The 16,373-nt window shown below is 38.8% G+C and overlaps 2 protein-coding genes across 2 annotated transcripts in view; one reads left to right on the top strand and one right to left on the bottom strand.

Moving 5' to 3' along the window:
• The window catches only part of LOC149647213 (lachesin-like), a 28,407-nt gene extending 12,494 nt beyond the window's left edge, over positions 1 to 15,913 (bottom strand). Inside the window, exons 1-2 of the mRNA XM_089850063.1 lie at positions 15,257 to 15,913; positions 2,662 to 2,765 (exon numbers count right to left, since the gene is read on the bottom strand). Of these exons, the coding sequence (XP_089706189.1) occupies positions 2,662 to 2,765; positions 15,257 to 15,383 (231 nt within the window). The 5' untranslated portion in view covers positions 15,384 to 15,913. The remainder of the gene's footprint in view (positions 1 to 2,661; positions 2,766 to 15,256) is intronic.
• The window catches only part of LOC149647208 (uncharacterized), a 172,120-nt gene that overhangs the window by 88,873 nt on the left and 66,874 nt on the right, over positions 1 to 16,373 (top strand). The window lies entirely within an intron of this gene.

Below are 16,373 nucleotides of genomic sequence, written 5' to 3'. Positions count from 1 at the left end.
GTGTGTACGCGGTCGAGTTTGCAGAAGTATGTGCGGTAAACCATGTATGACCCCTCAATTCCTTCAGGCTTTATCGCAGAACATTTCCCGCTTCCTTTCAAAACTTTTTTCATTTATATATCTTGTAAAGCACAGTGTGCTCAATGCTAATGCAACTTTTCTCTCTCCCTTCCATAGACTCAAGTATTTATCGGCTAAAGGGAAAGATGAGGTAAGAAGCCTCTTACCTACGGTCTTAACCTAAATCACAAAGTCACTGGCTATTTCAACTCTCCCAAGAATATTTATCTCCACACGCTGGTTGCTGAAATAATACAACATAAATTTTCTTACATTTTAAGGCAGGCCTACTTTTGTCATTTCGTTTTCAAGATAAAAGCAGTTCCCGTTCGCACAACCGAAACACTGCGTAAATACCTCCGCGGTAAAAATGTTTCTGCGGATCGCGTCCAAAACAGCTTTCGGAAAGAATTGGTGTTCGATTTTTTACACAGAGGCTGACGTAAAATCATTTTGATAACCCTTCAAAATTCTTTTAGGGATGAAGTTAATTTTGACGTCATAATAGGGGAAATATTTTTTTATCCTCCATTTTGAGTTTTTTAAGTCGCCAGTCGCCATTGCCATTTTTGCTTGCTCTGAACTTCTGAGTCTGAATTCTCTAACCGGATGTGATCGCAAATCGCTATTGCCGTGTTTTCTTGTTCTAAACTTTTGAGTTTGAATCTCTCTAACCTGCATTTGGTAGAAGTAAGCTCCCTAATCAAAATACTATCAAGAAAGAAAAAAGTCAAAGGCAAAGGCATAAGTTCTTCCCAATACCATGTGACTACTGGTCGACCTCTCTTTTCTGTCGGAATTCGTTCGAATGTGTGATCCGAACTATAAAATCTTGCCGTCGAAGGCCTGCGTAAAAGTAAAACTTTTCAAGCAGCGCTAAAGTTTTCGATCGTTATTTTCGGTCAAGTGGGAACCAAGCTTTAAGCTTCCACTAGAAGCCAGTTAAAACAAGTAACCGCACGGTAATGCATGCGCGCAAGAAGTGATATCTAGTTTATTAGGGAGAAGGTATAAATTCTCCCCACATTTCCAGCTTTATCTTCAGTCCAAACGTAGGTCCAGAGTTAATCCTCGCCTCTAAATTACAACCAGCATCTCATTGGTTCTTGAAAACTCACGTCAGCGCGACGCGAATGATGACGAAAATTACAGTCATATTTTCCGACTGAGGAGAGGCGAAATAGCCCGGAGGCCTCCTTTTACGTCCCCCCCCCTTGTATTTTTAAAAGGGGGACTGGGAGTATGGCGCGCGAATATTTAGGCATCTTATACCGTCTCCCTAATAAATTAGATATCACTTCTTGATGCGCGTTTTCGGGTTTATTCCCGTAACCCATTTTGAATTAACTCCGTCGCAAATTTGAATGCATAAATTTCCGAAATAATTGAACAGATTTTTCTCCAAGGTTCTATAAGATGAATGAGAAGTTCTTGTAAATATTCTTGGGATGATTGAACGCATTTTCTCTATAGCAGGGATTTATCTTTTGGTTGGGGTTTTTCTTGTTCCGAATTCATTTCTTAAGTGAATTTTATCTTAATGTTTTTGTAGATAAAATTCGATTTGGCTGACTGCATGCGCTTCTTCGTTTTTCTGTTTCTTCTGTTTTTTATAGAAAAATGACTCTAAATTGCAACCCATTCCATTCCATTAAGTGAAGCCCGTTTACTCTAAGGGAACTTATTAGGCAGCCCGTATAATTGCGAATTGCACTCTTATTGAAATTGCATCTTTATTGTTACTTAGTTAAGTAACCACTTAGTAGTAATATTTGACTGAGATATAAGGCATGCTCGCCTTGTTCGACAGATAATAAGTTTTAAGAAATAATCGAAGCAAGCGTAGCGTTTCTTAGCTATAACTTCACTGATTTCAATATTTTTTAACCTCTGTGAGTGACGAGAGGTATTACACTGGACGTATCTGTGTGTCTGTCACCGTGATGGTAGTTGGCAAATCGGAGCAAAAGTGTTCGCAATATACAGACCGCGTTCGCAGTTCGCAGAAATCTATATTATCTTCTACATCATTATCATCGTTAGGGTTAAGATGTAAGCGGCGCTCTGATAGGATTATAAGGAACGTCTAGCCTTGCAATGTGTCCTTTGAACCATAAGTTAATAAGATATTTTCCATCAGTTTAGCACTGGTTACTGAGAGCTTGAGGTGAAACGTCATAGATTCTCTGGTGAGGCGCTGTGAAAGGCTTAGTACAGACTAAACAGGAAGATGGACTGCAAAACCTAGTGTACTCACTTCTGGTTTGTCGTTCTCGAAATAGCTCCCAGTAAGTCTCTAGCATTGCGAAGTACAGGTAGTTTCACACTTATGGAACATATCTTATAAACTTATGTTCAAACTTATCTTATAAAATATACCTAACTTCATTAATATTATTGTGTAAAATTTTTTCCATTTCATTTTCTGGCTTTTGGAACAATTACTTTGAGCGACACAATGTCGGACAAACTTTAAATCGGTCAGAAGAAACTGATCAATCTGGGACCGATCAAATATGAATCGATCAGATGGAACTGCGTTCGATCACGAAAATTCGATTAATTCCAAACGGCAATGACTTATGACTAATATATTCTTACCTTGTGATTTTCTAGATTCCTAACTGAGCATTGCATTGTGACATCCCTGCCAACAGAGGCCGTGACGTTCGGAATGGGCTCCACAAAGTACTTTTTAATGAACTCTATTTGAAAAAATATGCAAAAGTTACTTTCAAATGAAACTAATTAGTCGATAATTTACTTTGTTATACATTCGTCAACGAAAAAGGTTTTTGACACTATGTACGTCATCAAAACCTGCTCACCCTGTCCGTGTGGTTATGTTATAACCAACGGAGTCATAGGCTCATACGTTGGTTATTTAGTTAGTTAGTTAGTTAGTTAGTGTAATGCAAGCGAATAGGCTGTGCACGCGATTCCATGGATAATGCAAGATTCGTAAAAGTGACAGCTTTGATAGTTCAAAAATCGTGGCACGAGGATGTATTTGAATTACAGTATAAAGCTAGGGTTGTGAAACGTATCTTATAATAGTTTGTAGAAGTGTAGAATCATTTATAAACTCGTCCTGGAATTGAAGAGTTTTGCATTGTTTGTCCGTAGCATATATATATTTTCCATGACCCACCAGTTTTAGACTTCAGAACCAGTTTTCGCGAACACATAGAAAGCATTCTCTCACTGGGAGGCGATTAGTCGCGGTAAGGTTGCTTACAAATTTACATAGACAACGGGTACACCTTCAATAGATCAGTAAGTGGATGATTATTTTTTTTTTGAAAAACGAAATTGTGCCATTTGTTACTGCAACGATTTATTTCTAATTGTGTTGATTGTACACGATTTACGGAAAGAGAAAAAAAATGTATGCTAAACTAGAAATGGCACCTTATAGTGTCGTGGTCACTGTATTTCACGTGCATTAAATTTCTCAAGTTTATGTGGCACTCTTCGTAACTTTATAGTGTATGCTAGACGCAGTATAGCCTTAGATCATTGTTGGGTGCTGTGCTGTACAACGTTACCACATTAGAAACCACGCAGAGTAATGCAAAATGATTTTTGCACTTGTCATACTTTCCACCGCAAGAGGGACGGCGAGTATTTTTCAATAGTACAATTCGTTCAAGTTATTATTCTATGTAAATAGATATCAGGGGAGATTTAGCTACGACCCTAGTTAAACTTAAAGAAGGGCTTCCAAGGAAGGATCGAAACGTAGGTACAAGTTCGAGAAATGTAAGAAAAGGAATTTAGAAAGATTTTGGGATTTTTCAATCGAATACAATACAGTGTTGGCACGCGAGTCGCGAACATATGGGATGGGAGCTTAGACAGAAATGACTCACATGAGAATAAAAGAGAGGGCTGCGGAGAATTTCGTAATATTTGAGGCGAAACTAATGGATTTTTCTCGTCCCCGTCGCTAAACGCGTCAAATTCTTCGATATAAAAACCATTATTTTTTACTGGCTTTCATGCGCTCGAATCTATTTTATATACCCTGGAAAATTTATTCGCTACTATCATTGTTCCGCGAAGAAATGGTCAAGAAACTCATCTTGCATAATATGCGGTAAGGAAACTGGCCACTTCTTTCTGCTAAGAAGGATGTATAAGAGGAAAGACACGTTCTGGAAAGGGGTGGCTGAAAAAATGAGGCAGATACCGCATGCAGTAACGCGCAAGCCGCTTGGAAAAGCGTGCGCGTCTCACGTGATCGTTGTTGGAAACGATAGAGATTCAAAATTATAAACAAGTTCATGAGGCAAGAGTAAGGTGGTGTGCACGCATGCGCGAGAACGTACGCTCTCTTGTCGTGAGGGGGTAGCGGTAATCATGGTAACAGGGGAACGGCACAGTACCGTTTTATGAACGGGGGACTACCCGAATTTTGACTAACTCCGAACCTCCCCTCTTAAAGCATGAAACTTCGTATAACCAGGGATGGATTTAATTTTAGAAGTAGGAATGGAGAAAAGAGTAATGTGGGCGCGCGTCAAAGTCCTGGACCCCCTTTCACGGGACGGAGAGGTATGAGAGAAGTGGCGGGTCATATTGACAGAGGTAAAAGAAATTACGTATTTTTCGTCGTCCCCGTCAGCAACGTCATCAAAACGTAGTTTAAGTGAGCCAATAAGATAATTTAAACTTTTCGTAACGTATTGGAGGGAGGGGCTCTTTACTGGGCTATGAGTCGGACTCAAGTAAATACTAACCGTTCTCCATTCCTACTTCTAAAATTAAATCTATCCCTGGTATAACTAAACATTATCAGCAATTAAAAAATTTCCAACCAATGTTAGCCAAGAGCTGGGCTAAACAACAAAACAATGCGCTAAATCTATAATTGTATCTGCATCTTTTGCAATAAGAAGTTAAGAACTCCAAGCTGGTAGAAGTTCTTTTCTGAAACGGAATAGTTTCTGTTTGGCAAAGCGGTGCCGTTTGCGAAATACCAAACCGACTAAAAATCTTGTGTTTCAATGATGATTTATAACAATATAAATTTTCAAATAAAGTATTCCGATTTTTTAAGTGCAGCATTCCTTGATCTAATGCAAAAATTTCTTCTACTGACTAAACAAGGAATTCTCTCCCTTTTGAGAATCTCCCAATGCAATACCCTTACTTTGAGATATTTTATACATGGATATTTGGCCTACTGTCTACAGATCATTGACCAATGAAAATTGATCTGAAGACGTCAATAACCAGCGGTGTGGACTCACGAGGAGTTGCCAAGATGTAATGAAAATTCTAAATAACTTTATTTTAATATCAGATCGGTGATTCAATCTTGTCAAATGTCGTCTGAAAGCCATATTTATTATGACTAATTACATTTTCAAAATCACGGTAGAACAATACCACATTAATTTTTAGGGATGGTTTATAAGGTATGTTTCATAAATATGACACTTCGTAATGCTAGAGACTTACAGTTCGAGCTAGTTCGAGAACGACGGAAGCGAGAATTGAAGTCCTACACTCGGTTAGTTTTGCAGGACTTCCATCTTCCTATTTAGTCTGTCTGTGCTAAGCCTTTAATTGCGCCTCACCAGTCACGAGAATCCATGACCTACGTCAGTCACTTCATGACAGACTCCAGTTTGGTACCAGTGACAAACTTATGGTGAACATATCCTATGAACTTATAGGAACTGCATGCATTTACACCGATGTCTATTTTCAAGCAACGAAGGACAAATGTCACCTTCAGGTTTCTGCACACGATTTTTTCAATTCAAGCGGAAAAAATGAGAGCCGACAAATGGAAAATTCCCTTTCAAGTAAATTTTTCCTTTTCTTCCTTGTTTTAGCCAGGTTTTCTAAGTAGTGATTTCGAAAATAGAAACTCCATCGGAAAATACACGTTTGTTGAACCCGAAGAGCTTCTTAGAATTTTAAAACTCAAATTCCCTCTTGTACGTCTAGAAGCCTTTTTACCTCTCCGAGTGACGATGACGTTACGGAGAGGTATTACACTGGACGTGTCTGTGTGTGTGTCTGTCACCGCGTTCGCAGTTGGCAAATCGGAGGAAACGTGTTCGCAGAAAGCAATCTTTCTCATCGTTAGGATTAAGAAGTACGCGGCGATCGGCTAGGGTTACGAGAAAAGTCCAGCCTCCCAATGGCAGAGCTTACACCAAAGGTTCAACCAATTGCGGCTTTTCTTATCAATTATTGTGAATCAATCGCCTTATATACCCAAAATTTCCGAAAATTGTTAAAGAGGCATAAGCTTGAATTCAAACGTCAACAATAGCAATGTTTAAAATAATTTTAGGAATAAAGTTTCTTAAAACGATTTAGCTGGAATTAAGGTAAATTAATGACGATTAAAATAATTAATATCAATTATATCAGGAGTTCATAATAACCCGAAGTACGAAACTGGTTAAAAAGCCCGTAACAACAAAGTTTCGCCGTAAAGACCAGCGGATTCATACACCGCTTAACTCCCAAAGAAATAGTTACCCCATTTTTTAGCGCCCACGCGCATTAACTTACACACTTCCGGTTTAGCACTATTTTTATCTTGTGATTTTTGGAGCAAAAATAGCTCACGTCTGCTTCTGTCGGAACGGTGTAAATTAAGCCTTGGCTAAGAAGTTGACTTTTAGTCGGGGTTTCTAGTTTTCTACAAAACATTTAAACGATCGTCAATGATGTTTTGTTATGATATGTGTGAGTTAGAATTCCGTGGTTAAATTAATACGGTTTGGACAAATTTATTCCCAGTATCTTTAATATAAGAATTGCAACGTGTTTCTACGTCCACCATATCGCCATTTTTCTTTTCGACGGAGATCCCAACCAACGGAAGTTTTGGAACGAAAACCAAGGAGCATAGATACCACTACGATATACTGTAAGGTTGTATGTCCATAAACAGGCTAATCCTTTCTATGCGCAACGACAGAATCTTGTTGTTCGCGATTTTTACCATTAGCTCTATGGCCAGTTTCATACCTCCCCCTGAAGGGGGGTTATTATGAACTCCTGATTATATTTATTTAATTATTTATTTAAGAAAAACCTCTTAACTTTTTCTCGATTCGGAGAGGTTTATTTTGTTTTCCCAACTTGTTTCCTCTTTGTTTTGCCAAAATCTTTAGAGGGATTTCGGATTCTCTATTCTTTTTTCGGTGAAGTTTCACGACCCGTTCATAATAAAATACAGGAATGTTAAACTTGTATCAAAACAACGGATGGGATCACAAGGGATAGTATTCACATTCACTGGGGTCGGACCCGATGGAAGTTACAAACCCGCCGTACATCAAAGCAGTGTCCTCCAATCATGAACTTTGAAATTCAATAGTGAACCCCCAAAGAAGTAATTTTTTTGGTTGTGAACCTATAGGTATTGAATCTTTCGGTGTTTTCCGCGGGAAAAATGTGATCACGTGATCGGACGACATTTATGGAGATTGGGATTTGTTTTAACATAAGAAAAGGAGAACACAATGGAAGGGGGATATAATACTACGTGTTATCATAAGTTCATAAGATATGTTTCATAAGATTGTCACTGGTTACTGAGAGCTTGTCATGAAATCGACGCCGGGTGAGGCGCTGTCAAAAGGATTAGTACAGACTAAATAGTGTGAATTCACGCTCCGTTCTCGAACTAACTCTTAGTAAGTCTCTAGCCATACGAAGTATAGGTAGTGTCAAACTTATATCTTATAAACTTACGCATAGACTTATTTAGTTCGGACAGTAATAGATTTAATTTTAGAAGCAGAAATGGAGTATAACGGTTAGTATTTACTTCAGTCTGAGTCATAGACCACCCAGTATAGAGCCCCTCCCTCCAACACGCAACGAAAAGTTTAAATTATCTTATTGGCTCACTTAAATTACGTTTTGATGACGTTGCTGGCAGGGACGGTGAAAAATATTTAATTCCTTTTTACCTCCGTCGCTTTGACGCGCCTCTTCTTTCATACCTCCCCCCACGGTCCCGTGGAAGGGGGTCCGGGACTTTGACGAGCGCCCAGATTACTCGTTGCTGACGGGGACGGCGAAATATACGTAATTCCTTTTTACCTCCGTCGCTATGACCCGCCTCTTCTTTCATACCCCCCTTCTCGAGAAAGGGGCTCCGGGACTTTGACACGCGCCCAGATTACTCTGTTCTCCATTCCTACTTCTAAAATTAAATCTATCCCTAAGAGTTCTTCCTTACCAGACATTCTCAATCTATAAACGCCCTTAAGTGGTCGATAGATTCAGAGTAGTACAGATTTATATTCGACTCGGTCCACAGGGATGGTTTATATAAAGACAAGACTGCAGCAAACACCACTTTAAAAGTCTATCAATGATTTCAAATGAAATCTATGTCTGCCAATCATTAAACCGCGGAAAACCGTCGCTTGAGAGAGAGAGTGGGATTGGGAAGCAACCCGTCGATTGGCTAATAACCGCCGAACAAGATTATCGTTTTAACGTTACAAGAGTAAAGGAGGGTGATTTGATTTTCTTTTACTGTCTAATATAAAAGAGGTGGATTAAGAGACTCTTAGAAAAGAAAATCAAAACGAGGGCGTAAATTAAAAGATGCTATTATAAGATGCACTTCGATTTCTCAAAATAAGTATTTAATTCTTCCTTAATTGGAGGGTTAAAAGAAAAATTTATTTATTTTTTATCGATTTTTCTACTAATAATAAGAGTTCGTGGTCCTATTCGTTTTAAACTACGTTTTGACTTTTTAAAATAAAAAGTGGGAAAATTGATTTGGGAAAATGATTTTCAATAGACCATTTTGGAAATTACACACAGAGAAGCCAATATACAGGGTCAAGGCCTCCATTGAGGTATTCTCCCACTCGCCAAGACGCAACGCCAGCGAGTTCACTCCTAGCGGTTATTCTCAGCGAGAGGAATAGTACCTCAATGGCTGCCTCGACCTGTGTGTTAGTTTTTCTGTATGTAATTTCCGAAATGGTCTATGATCTTGGGGAAATGTGGAAAATTCAGTCAAATTAAAAATCTCTGGTAGCTCTGCCAAGGAAGAAAACATGTGCTAATATTATCACAATCTGACCACATACCAATTGGTTAGATCGTAGAAATAGTGTTCAGCTTTCACGTCACTAATCTAATCATTTTCTAAAACCAGGGATCCATGTAATTTTAGAAGCAGGAATGGAGAACGGTTAGCCTTTACTTCAGTCCGACTCACAGCCCACTATATTTCCCCTTGTAACGAAAATATTAAATTATCTTATTGGCCCACTTAAACTGCGTTTTGATGACGTTGCTGACGGGGACGGCGAAAAATGCGTAATTCCTTTTTACCTCTGTCGCTATGACCCGCCTCTTCTTTCGGACCCACCCCCCTCGACACGGAGAAGGGGAACGTGGAGTTAGACGCGCGCCCAGATTACTCTGTTCCCCCATTCCTACTTCTAAAATTACATGGATCCCCGCTAAAACATAATATTCTAAAGGCGAAAATATGGTCTTTCTCAACGGTGAGTTAAGTCCATGAAATAAATGAATGCATTCCTCTTCCTACATTTTTGATAATCTTACAGCGTTTTTGTTGTCTTTTTATAACCGTAGTTTATAAAAAACTTTATCGTCTGGCACTTTTAAAAAGGCTTAGAACATGACTTAATAGTCTCTTTCCGCTTTTACGACGGACATTTTCGCATTATTAAAATAATAAATAATATTAACCTCAACAAGGCATGAAGAAAGGAATTTTTTTAACTGATTAAACGTTAGTAATAAACCAGATTGAAATTGAAGTATGTTATGGTTTGAAATATTTTATATTAAAGAGCGATATTAACGACTGAACTAGAATTAAGTTAAATTAATGACGATTAAAATTATATGTATTTAATTATTTAACAAAAACCTCTAAATTGCGTCTCGACTCGGAGAGGTTTAACATTGTCCTTAACTTGTATATGCCAGAATAGAGTAATCTGGGCGCGCGTCAAAGTCCCGGACCCCCGTTCACGGGACGGGGGGACGGGTTTATGAAAGAAGAGGTGGCTCATAGCGACAGAGGTAAAAAGGAACTACGTATTTATCGCCGTCCCCGTCAGCAACGTCGTCAAAACATTGATTAAGTGAGCCAATAAGATAATTTAAAATTTCGTTAAGTGTTGAAGGGAGGGGTTCTATACTGGACTATGAGTCGGACTGAAGTAAATACTAACCGTTCTCTATTCCTACTTCTAAAATTGCATGGATTCCTTGTTTGAGATAGGCCCAATGGGAATTTTCATACTCACTGTTATTAAGTTAGTTTTGAGCTGACTAGGCTAATCAAGGGTTTTATATATTCTCTTAAGCAAAATTACTTGTTTGCGCGAGTTAAATACCCATCCTCAATGATGTGTTCCATCATTTGAAGCTAGGATCTATGGAAAGACGGGCATTCTTAAGGGCTACTATATCTCTAAATTTGTTTTTATACTAGTCAGTTTATCGATTGCAGGGTTTAATAGCCGTGACACAGACAGGAGCATTCTTGCGAAGGTTAATTCGACTTGATGACACTCGTTTTAGAAGTAAGCGTATTTTACAATGTGCTCTATAAATGCAGCTATTATAATCTCATCTTTAGACTAAGGAACTTTTCTCAACAGCGCTGACATCTCTCAAATTACATAAAGGACGTTTGAGATAGTAGTTTTACAAGATGGCTTTAAAATGCTTCGGCCATGTAATATTATTATTATTATTGTTGATAAGGCGGGGCTCACGCCCTAGCACCGATGCCAAAGGCATATTGTGCAACCTCATAATCAGGCCTTGAATAGGCCCGTAGCCGCAGCGTAGCGAAGAATTCGCTCCACCGTAAAAGAGGAGACCCGCGAGGGCTCCACAGTGTGTGAATCAAAATGTTCTAGTCTAAGCGAGGCGAAGAAGTCGCACTCGCAAAGTACGTGAGCGGATGTTTCTTCCTTCTCCTGGCACGACCTGCAGAGGGGGTCGTCAGCAAGACCCATCAGATGGAGGTGCCTATTTAGCCGACAGTGTCCGGTCAGAAGACCGGTGGCCAGCCTAATATCCCATCTGCTGAGCGAAATTAGGTCTCTAGCACGAGACCTGCAGGGACCATTGACTAACTGTTTTGTCTGTCTCTGGCCATCCATGTCATGCCAGAGCTGGTTTTGTATGACAGTCATCCTGTCATGCAGGCTCCGTTTGACATGCCCGTAGGGGATGGGGACGGCCGGCTCCGGCCCCAAGAGCTTGGCCTCCACGCCCCTTTTCGCAAATCTATCGGCTTGCTCATTGCCATAATAACCGCTATGCCCTGGCACCCAGTACAACAGAACCCTGTTGCAGGACGCCAGTTGCGCTAGCAGATCAAGGCAGCTACGCACCAGTTGAGAGGTAATCTGACACTGGTCCAGCGCATTCAGGGCGGCCTGACTGTCAGAATAGATCCTCACAGTCCGTCCACAGTTCGGCCATGTAAAGTTAAACATACAAGTCATTGAAAATCTTATAATTATTTCTGGTACATTTTATTATTGGATATTCCAATGTGTCTTTCTAGATCTGGCTCAAGATATTAAAGGAAATTGTCAGTTAACATAACATTACACCAGGGATAGATTTAATTTTAGAAGTAGGAATGGAGAACGATTAGTATTTACTTCAGTCCGACTCATAGCCCATGATAGAGCCCCTCCAACACGTAACGAAAAGTTTAAATTACCTAATAGGCTCACTTAAACTACGTTTTGATGACGTAATTCCTTTTTACCCGCCTCTTCTTTCATAGCACACCCCCCTCCGTCCCGGGGAAGGGGGTCCGGGACTTTAAAACGCGCCCAAATTACTCTGTTCTCCATACCAACTTCTAAAATTAAATCTATCCCTGAAGTGAAACTTTGAAATATCGATGAAAAATAACAAAAAAGTTATGGTAGAATTTTGAAATTAAAAGCTACTATCCATTCAACTACAATTTCTCTAGTGGCTTCAGCATCATAGGACTACAGTTATCAGTCAGTGAGTAAGTGCATTTCAGAAATAGACTCGCAGTTCGTGAATCGCCGTTTAAAGAAGTTGTGATTCAATTGCTGAGGTAATTTATGATATTGTCAGACTACAATTTTCCTGAAAAACTCTTCCTATAGTTTTTGGTTCTTCAATCTAGGTCGGCGAGTTCCCGATTTAAAAGCGTTTTAGCTTTTTTTCTTGGGGTTTTCTTTGGAAATGTCCTTTAAGGCAAAGCTTTTTACTTGAATTCTCTATCTCTCTCCCAAGTTTCCGGCGCATCCCGAACGAATAATGAACTAAATTGACTTCATTGGAAAAGCAATTTAAACTCAACCCCCTTTTTCATCAGCCACCACTATAGACCCTTTCAATGAGAAAGAAGCGGTGCCACTTTGCCTTGTGGTTTAAATAGGTTGACTCATTCAAGGGTGAACCAGAGGTTAATGACTTTCATCCAGCGAAGTATAAAGCTCTAATGCTTTCAATAGTACAATTGCTGCTTGTGAAATTTTTATAATGCATTCGTAAAACGGTTCCAAAATTCTCAGTTCAACTAACGAAATATTTCTAAGATCCTGGATGAACCCCATAATTATCCTTGTATGGCCATCCACTACCAGGGTTAAAAAAAACCCGGGTTTTATTGGGTTTTTGGGATTTTTACGTCTCCGAGTGACGATGAAGTCACGGAGAGGTATTACACTCGACGTATCTGTGTGTCTGTCACCGCGTTCCCAGTTGACAAATCGGAGCAAAAGTGTTCGCAGAAAAGCAATTTATGACTTCTACACCATTATCATCTTTAAGGGTAAGACGTACGCGGCGATCGGCTAGAGTTACGAGAAACGTTTAACCTCCAAACGGCATGCAGTGCAAAATTTCACGCAATTGCGAGTTTTCTTATCATTTATTGTGAATCAAATCCCTAATTTTCCTAAAATTGTTAAAGAGGCATGTGCTTGAATTCAAACGTCAACAATAGCTATGTTGAAAATGATTTTAGGAATAAAGTTTCTTAAAACGATTTAACTGGAATTAAGGTAAATTAATGACGATAAAAACAATTATTATCAAATATTTTTATTTAATTATTTAAGAAAAACCTATTAATTGCGTCTCGACTCGGAGAGGTTTATTATGGTTTCCCAACTTGTTATGTTTTGCAGTTTTGTGCATTGTAGAAATTGTCATTTAAAAGTCACTGCTTAATAAACAAAAAGTTTTAAAATGTTTCATAAAGATAACAAGAAATTATTAAATAATATCTTCGAAGTTGAAACAATAAATATCTGAAACTATCTTTAAAATGAAATTATTCCAGCATTTAAATTCATCAAAATTGATGATCTTAGTGATGGGTTTTATTAAGTGGGTTTTTAAGGTGGATAAAAACCCAATAAAACCCGTGGATTTTTTTAGGATGAGTTTTTTATTCTAACTCTGTCTACTACCTTCTCTTTGAGAGGAATACACTCGCATTTGATCATAGTGTCTTCACAATTCACTGAAACAGCACGTCTTCGATTTCACATATTCGCTTTCTCAAATCCCTAACCAGTTCTAAACCTATCACAGTCTCCCAACGACTGGCTCACAAATCAGGCGTTGCAGGGACTCTGAGATCGCAACTAATAAATAAGCTGGCTAAGAGAGACGATTTTGAATAACCTTTGAGTTTTATACTTCTCAGGATTGAAATCGTTAACATCTGATGAAACCCATGAATTGTTTACGAAGGTTTTTGCTTGGAAAGGCCCATTCATAGTCCTTTAACTAAACTACTGTTGAAAATAGCCTACAATTCTTGGCTACTTGCTTGAAGAGAAATGTTTATTTCTCTTTTCAATCTCGTCACAGTAGAAACAATTTAAGGAAATAGAAGAAAGTGTACCCCAGGTTGATTTGCAATTTCTTTTGGTAAGTTTCATTTCCATCGAAAGAGAGTAGGCGTTCATAAAATATCACTGAGAGTGCAGTGTTGCTCTTACACGACAGGGCTCGGACGAAATTATTATGTGGAAAATCACTGAGTTTTCAAGCTTATCCCTGATGAAATTTTGCCAATATCCCTGGGACCATTTTAACTACGTGTTTACCAGAGACCAATCACCCCATTGCATAATTACACCTGGACCATATTTAGCATTGCTTGAAGCATGGTTTAATATTCAAATGAAATCCCTAACTTTTCCAGCTTCTTCCTGAGGAAAATTTGCCAATATCCCTGACCATTTTATGGTGTTTACCTGAGCCCATTTCATCATTACACCTGCAGCCCATATTGAGCATTGCTCGAAGCACGGTTTGATATACCAAACGAAATCCCTGACATATCCCCCACTTTTTAGAACAAATCTTTAAATCACTGACTTATCCCCGAGTTTTTCCAAATCCCTGACTTATCCCTGACTATTTCCAAATCCCTGACCTATCCCTGACTTTTTCCAAATCCCTGACTTATCCCTGACTTTTTCCAAATCCCTGACTTATCCCTGACTTTTTCCAAATCCCTGACTTATCCCTGACTTTTTCCAAATCCCTGACTTATCCCTGACTTTTTCCAAATCCCTGACTTATCCCTGACTTTTTCCAAATCCCTGACTTATCCCTGACTTTTTCCAAATCCCTGACTTATCCCTGACTTTTTCCAAATCCCTGACTTATCCCTGACTTTTTCCAAATCCCTGACTTATTTCTGACTTTTTCCAAATCTCTGACTTATCCCTGACTTATCCAAGTTCCGTACGAACGCAGTATAAATGTTTGGGATATTGTAAAGATTGCGTTTGATTGAGATATGTTTCTTTTTATAAATAAAATTGTTACTAAATAACTGGTTCGTGAGAAAATGATACCAAAGCCTTGGGGGGAAAAGAATCAATAATAAAAATTTGTGACGTGACCATTCGTCCCGAAAGTTAAAGAAAAGGAAACGGGGCGTATTTTTAATTTTCTTGGACCGTAAAATAAACCGAAGAACTTAAAGTCAGAGTTTAACAGCTTTGTCGAACCTTTCTTGAAATTACAGCCATATAAATTCGCAATTATACATTCATCGTATTTTGTAAAGTGGTTTCGACTTAATACGCTTTTTCAAAAACATGACATGTCCAAAAAATCAAACTTGAATATACACGAATTTTCAATAATTAAAATTTCCGATCAAAAAGTATCATCTTACCGGGTGAAGCGGCGCTTTTCGTTCGTGAAATAAGGTTGACCCAAATTGCAATTGCCAGGAAAGATAGAGACAAAGTTAGTTGTTGTTGACCGCCACTGCGGATTTTGATGAATTTGAAGAACTTCATTTACAAAGTAAGTTTAATCGACGTGTATTAATCTTTCAAGTGCAAAACTTCATCGAATCAATCGAACAGGATGTTGTCAATAACGCACAAGCCAAAATGATAGTTTTAGACAAACATTTTCATATATATTTCTGTCCGTGTTTCATCATCATGTCATTTTAGTATCTTCAAGCACATTCTTTCCAATTCCTCCTCATCTTCATTCCAATTCATCTTCAAATAAAATATATTTGTATTTCGCTTTTCTAGCGAAGGATGACCATTGTAGCGTAAGATAATGACGGTACGGGCACTAGATGCGAGTGCGTGCCGCGTGCACAATGATCTGTGTTTCTCTGAAATCTAACATCGCGCTCTTCTCTTTACCTAAAGACAAGCTTCCTCTTCTCTTCCGCGTTTTCAGGATGGGGATAAAATGATCCCGCTCATCCCTCTTTCCATTCCTTAATACATCGGTATCTTCCGCGCATGCACCGAAATTCGGGGCACCTATTTGACTCTGTACTTTAAGGCCACGTGTATGTACCTCCGACTGACTTTGCCTTGCAATTTTGGGCAACTATAGAGTCGAAACAATAACGGGCGAATAAGTCGAGGACACGCTCGCTAGAACAGAAACAATAGAATAGTACGAGTGGAATATTAGCCTTTCACGAAGTATTTTAAAAGGTGGCTTTCTGGTTTAAGTAACTAGACCCACATCTCTTCTCCTATAATTTAGACTTACTATTTGTGTCATTTTACTTGTAGGACAAGTTCATAAAGTTCCATAAGTTTGTCAATGGTTACAAACTGGAGCTGGTCATGAAGTGATTGATGTAGGTCATACATTTAGGCAAAAGCGACGCCAGGTGAGGTGCTGTCAAAGGCTTAGTAATGCAGATTAGATAGAAAGATGAACTGCAAAATTAACCACCGAGTGTAGGACTTCAATTCTCGCTTATCGTTCTCGAACTAGCTCGAGCTGTAAGTCTCTAGCTTAGCAATAAG

This window comes from Phalangium opilio, unplaced genomic scaffold (genome assembly GCF_054372755.1).
Source record: "Phalangium opilio isolate 3A_F unplaced genomic scaffold, DU_Popi_V2 ptg000089l_1, whole genome shotgun sequence".
Taxonomy (NCBI): domain Eukaryota; kingdom Metazoa; phylum Arthropoda; class Arachnida; order Opiliones; family Phalangiidae; genus Phalangium; species Phalangium opilio.
Note: the sequence above shows the minus strand (reverse complement) of the source record. Positions and strands in the feature narration are given on the sequence as shown.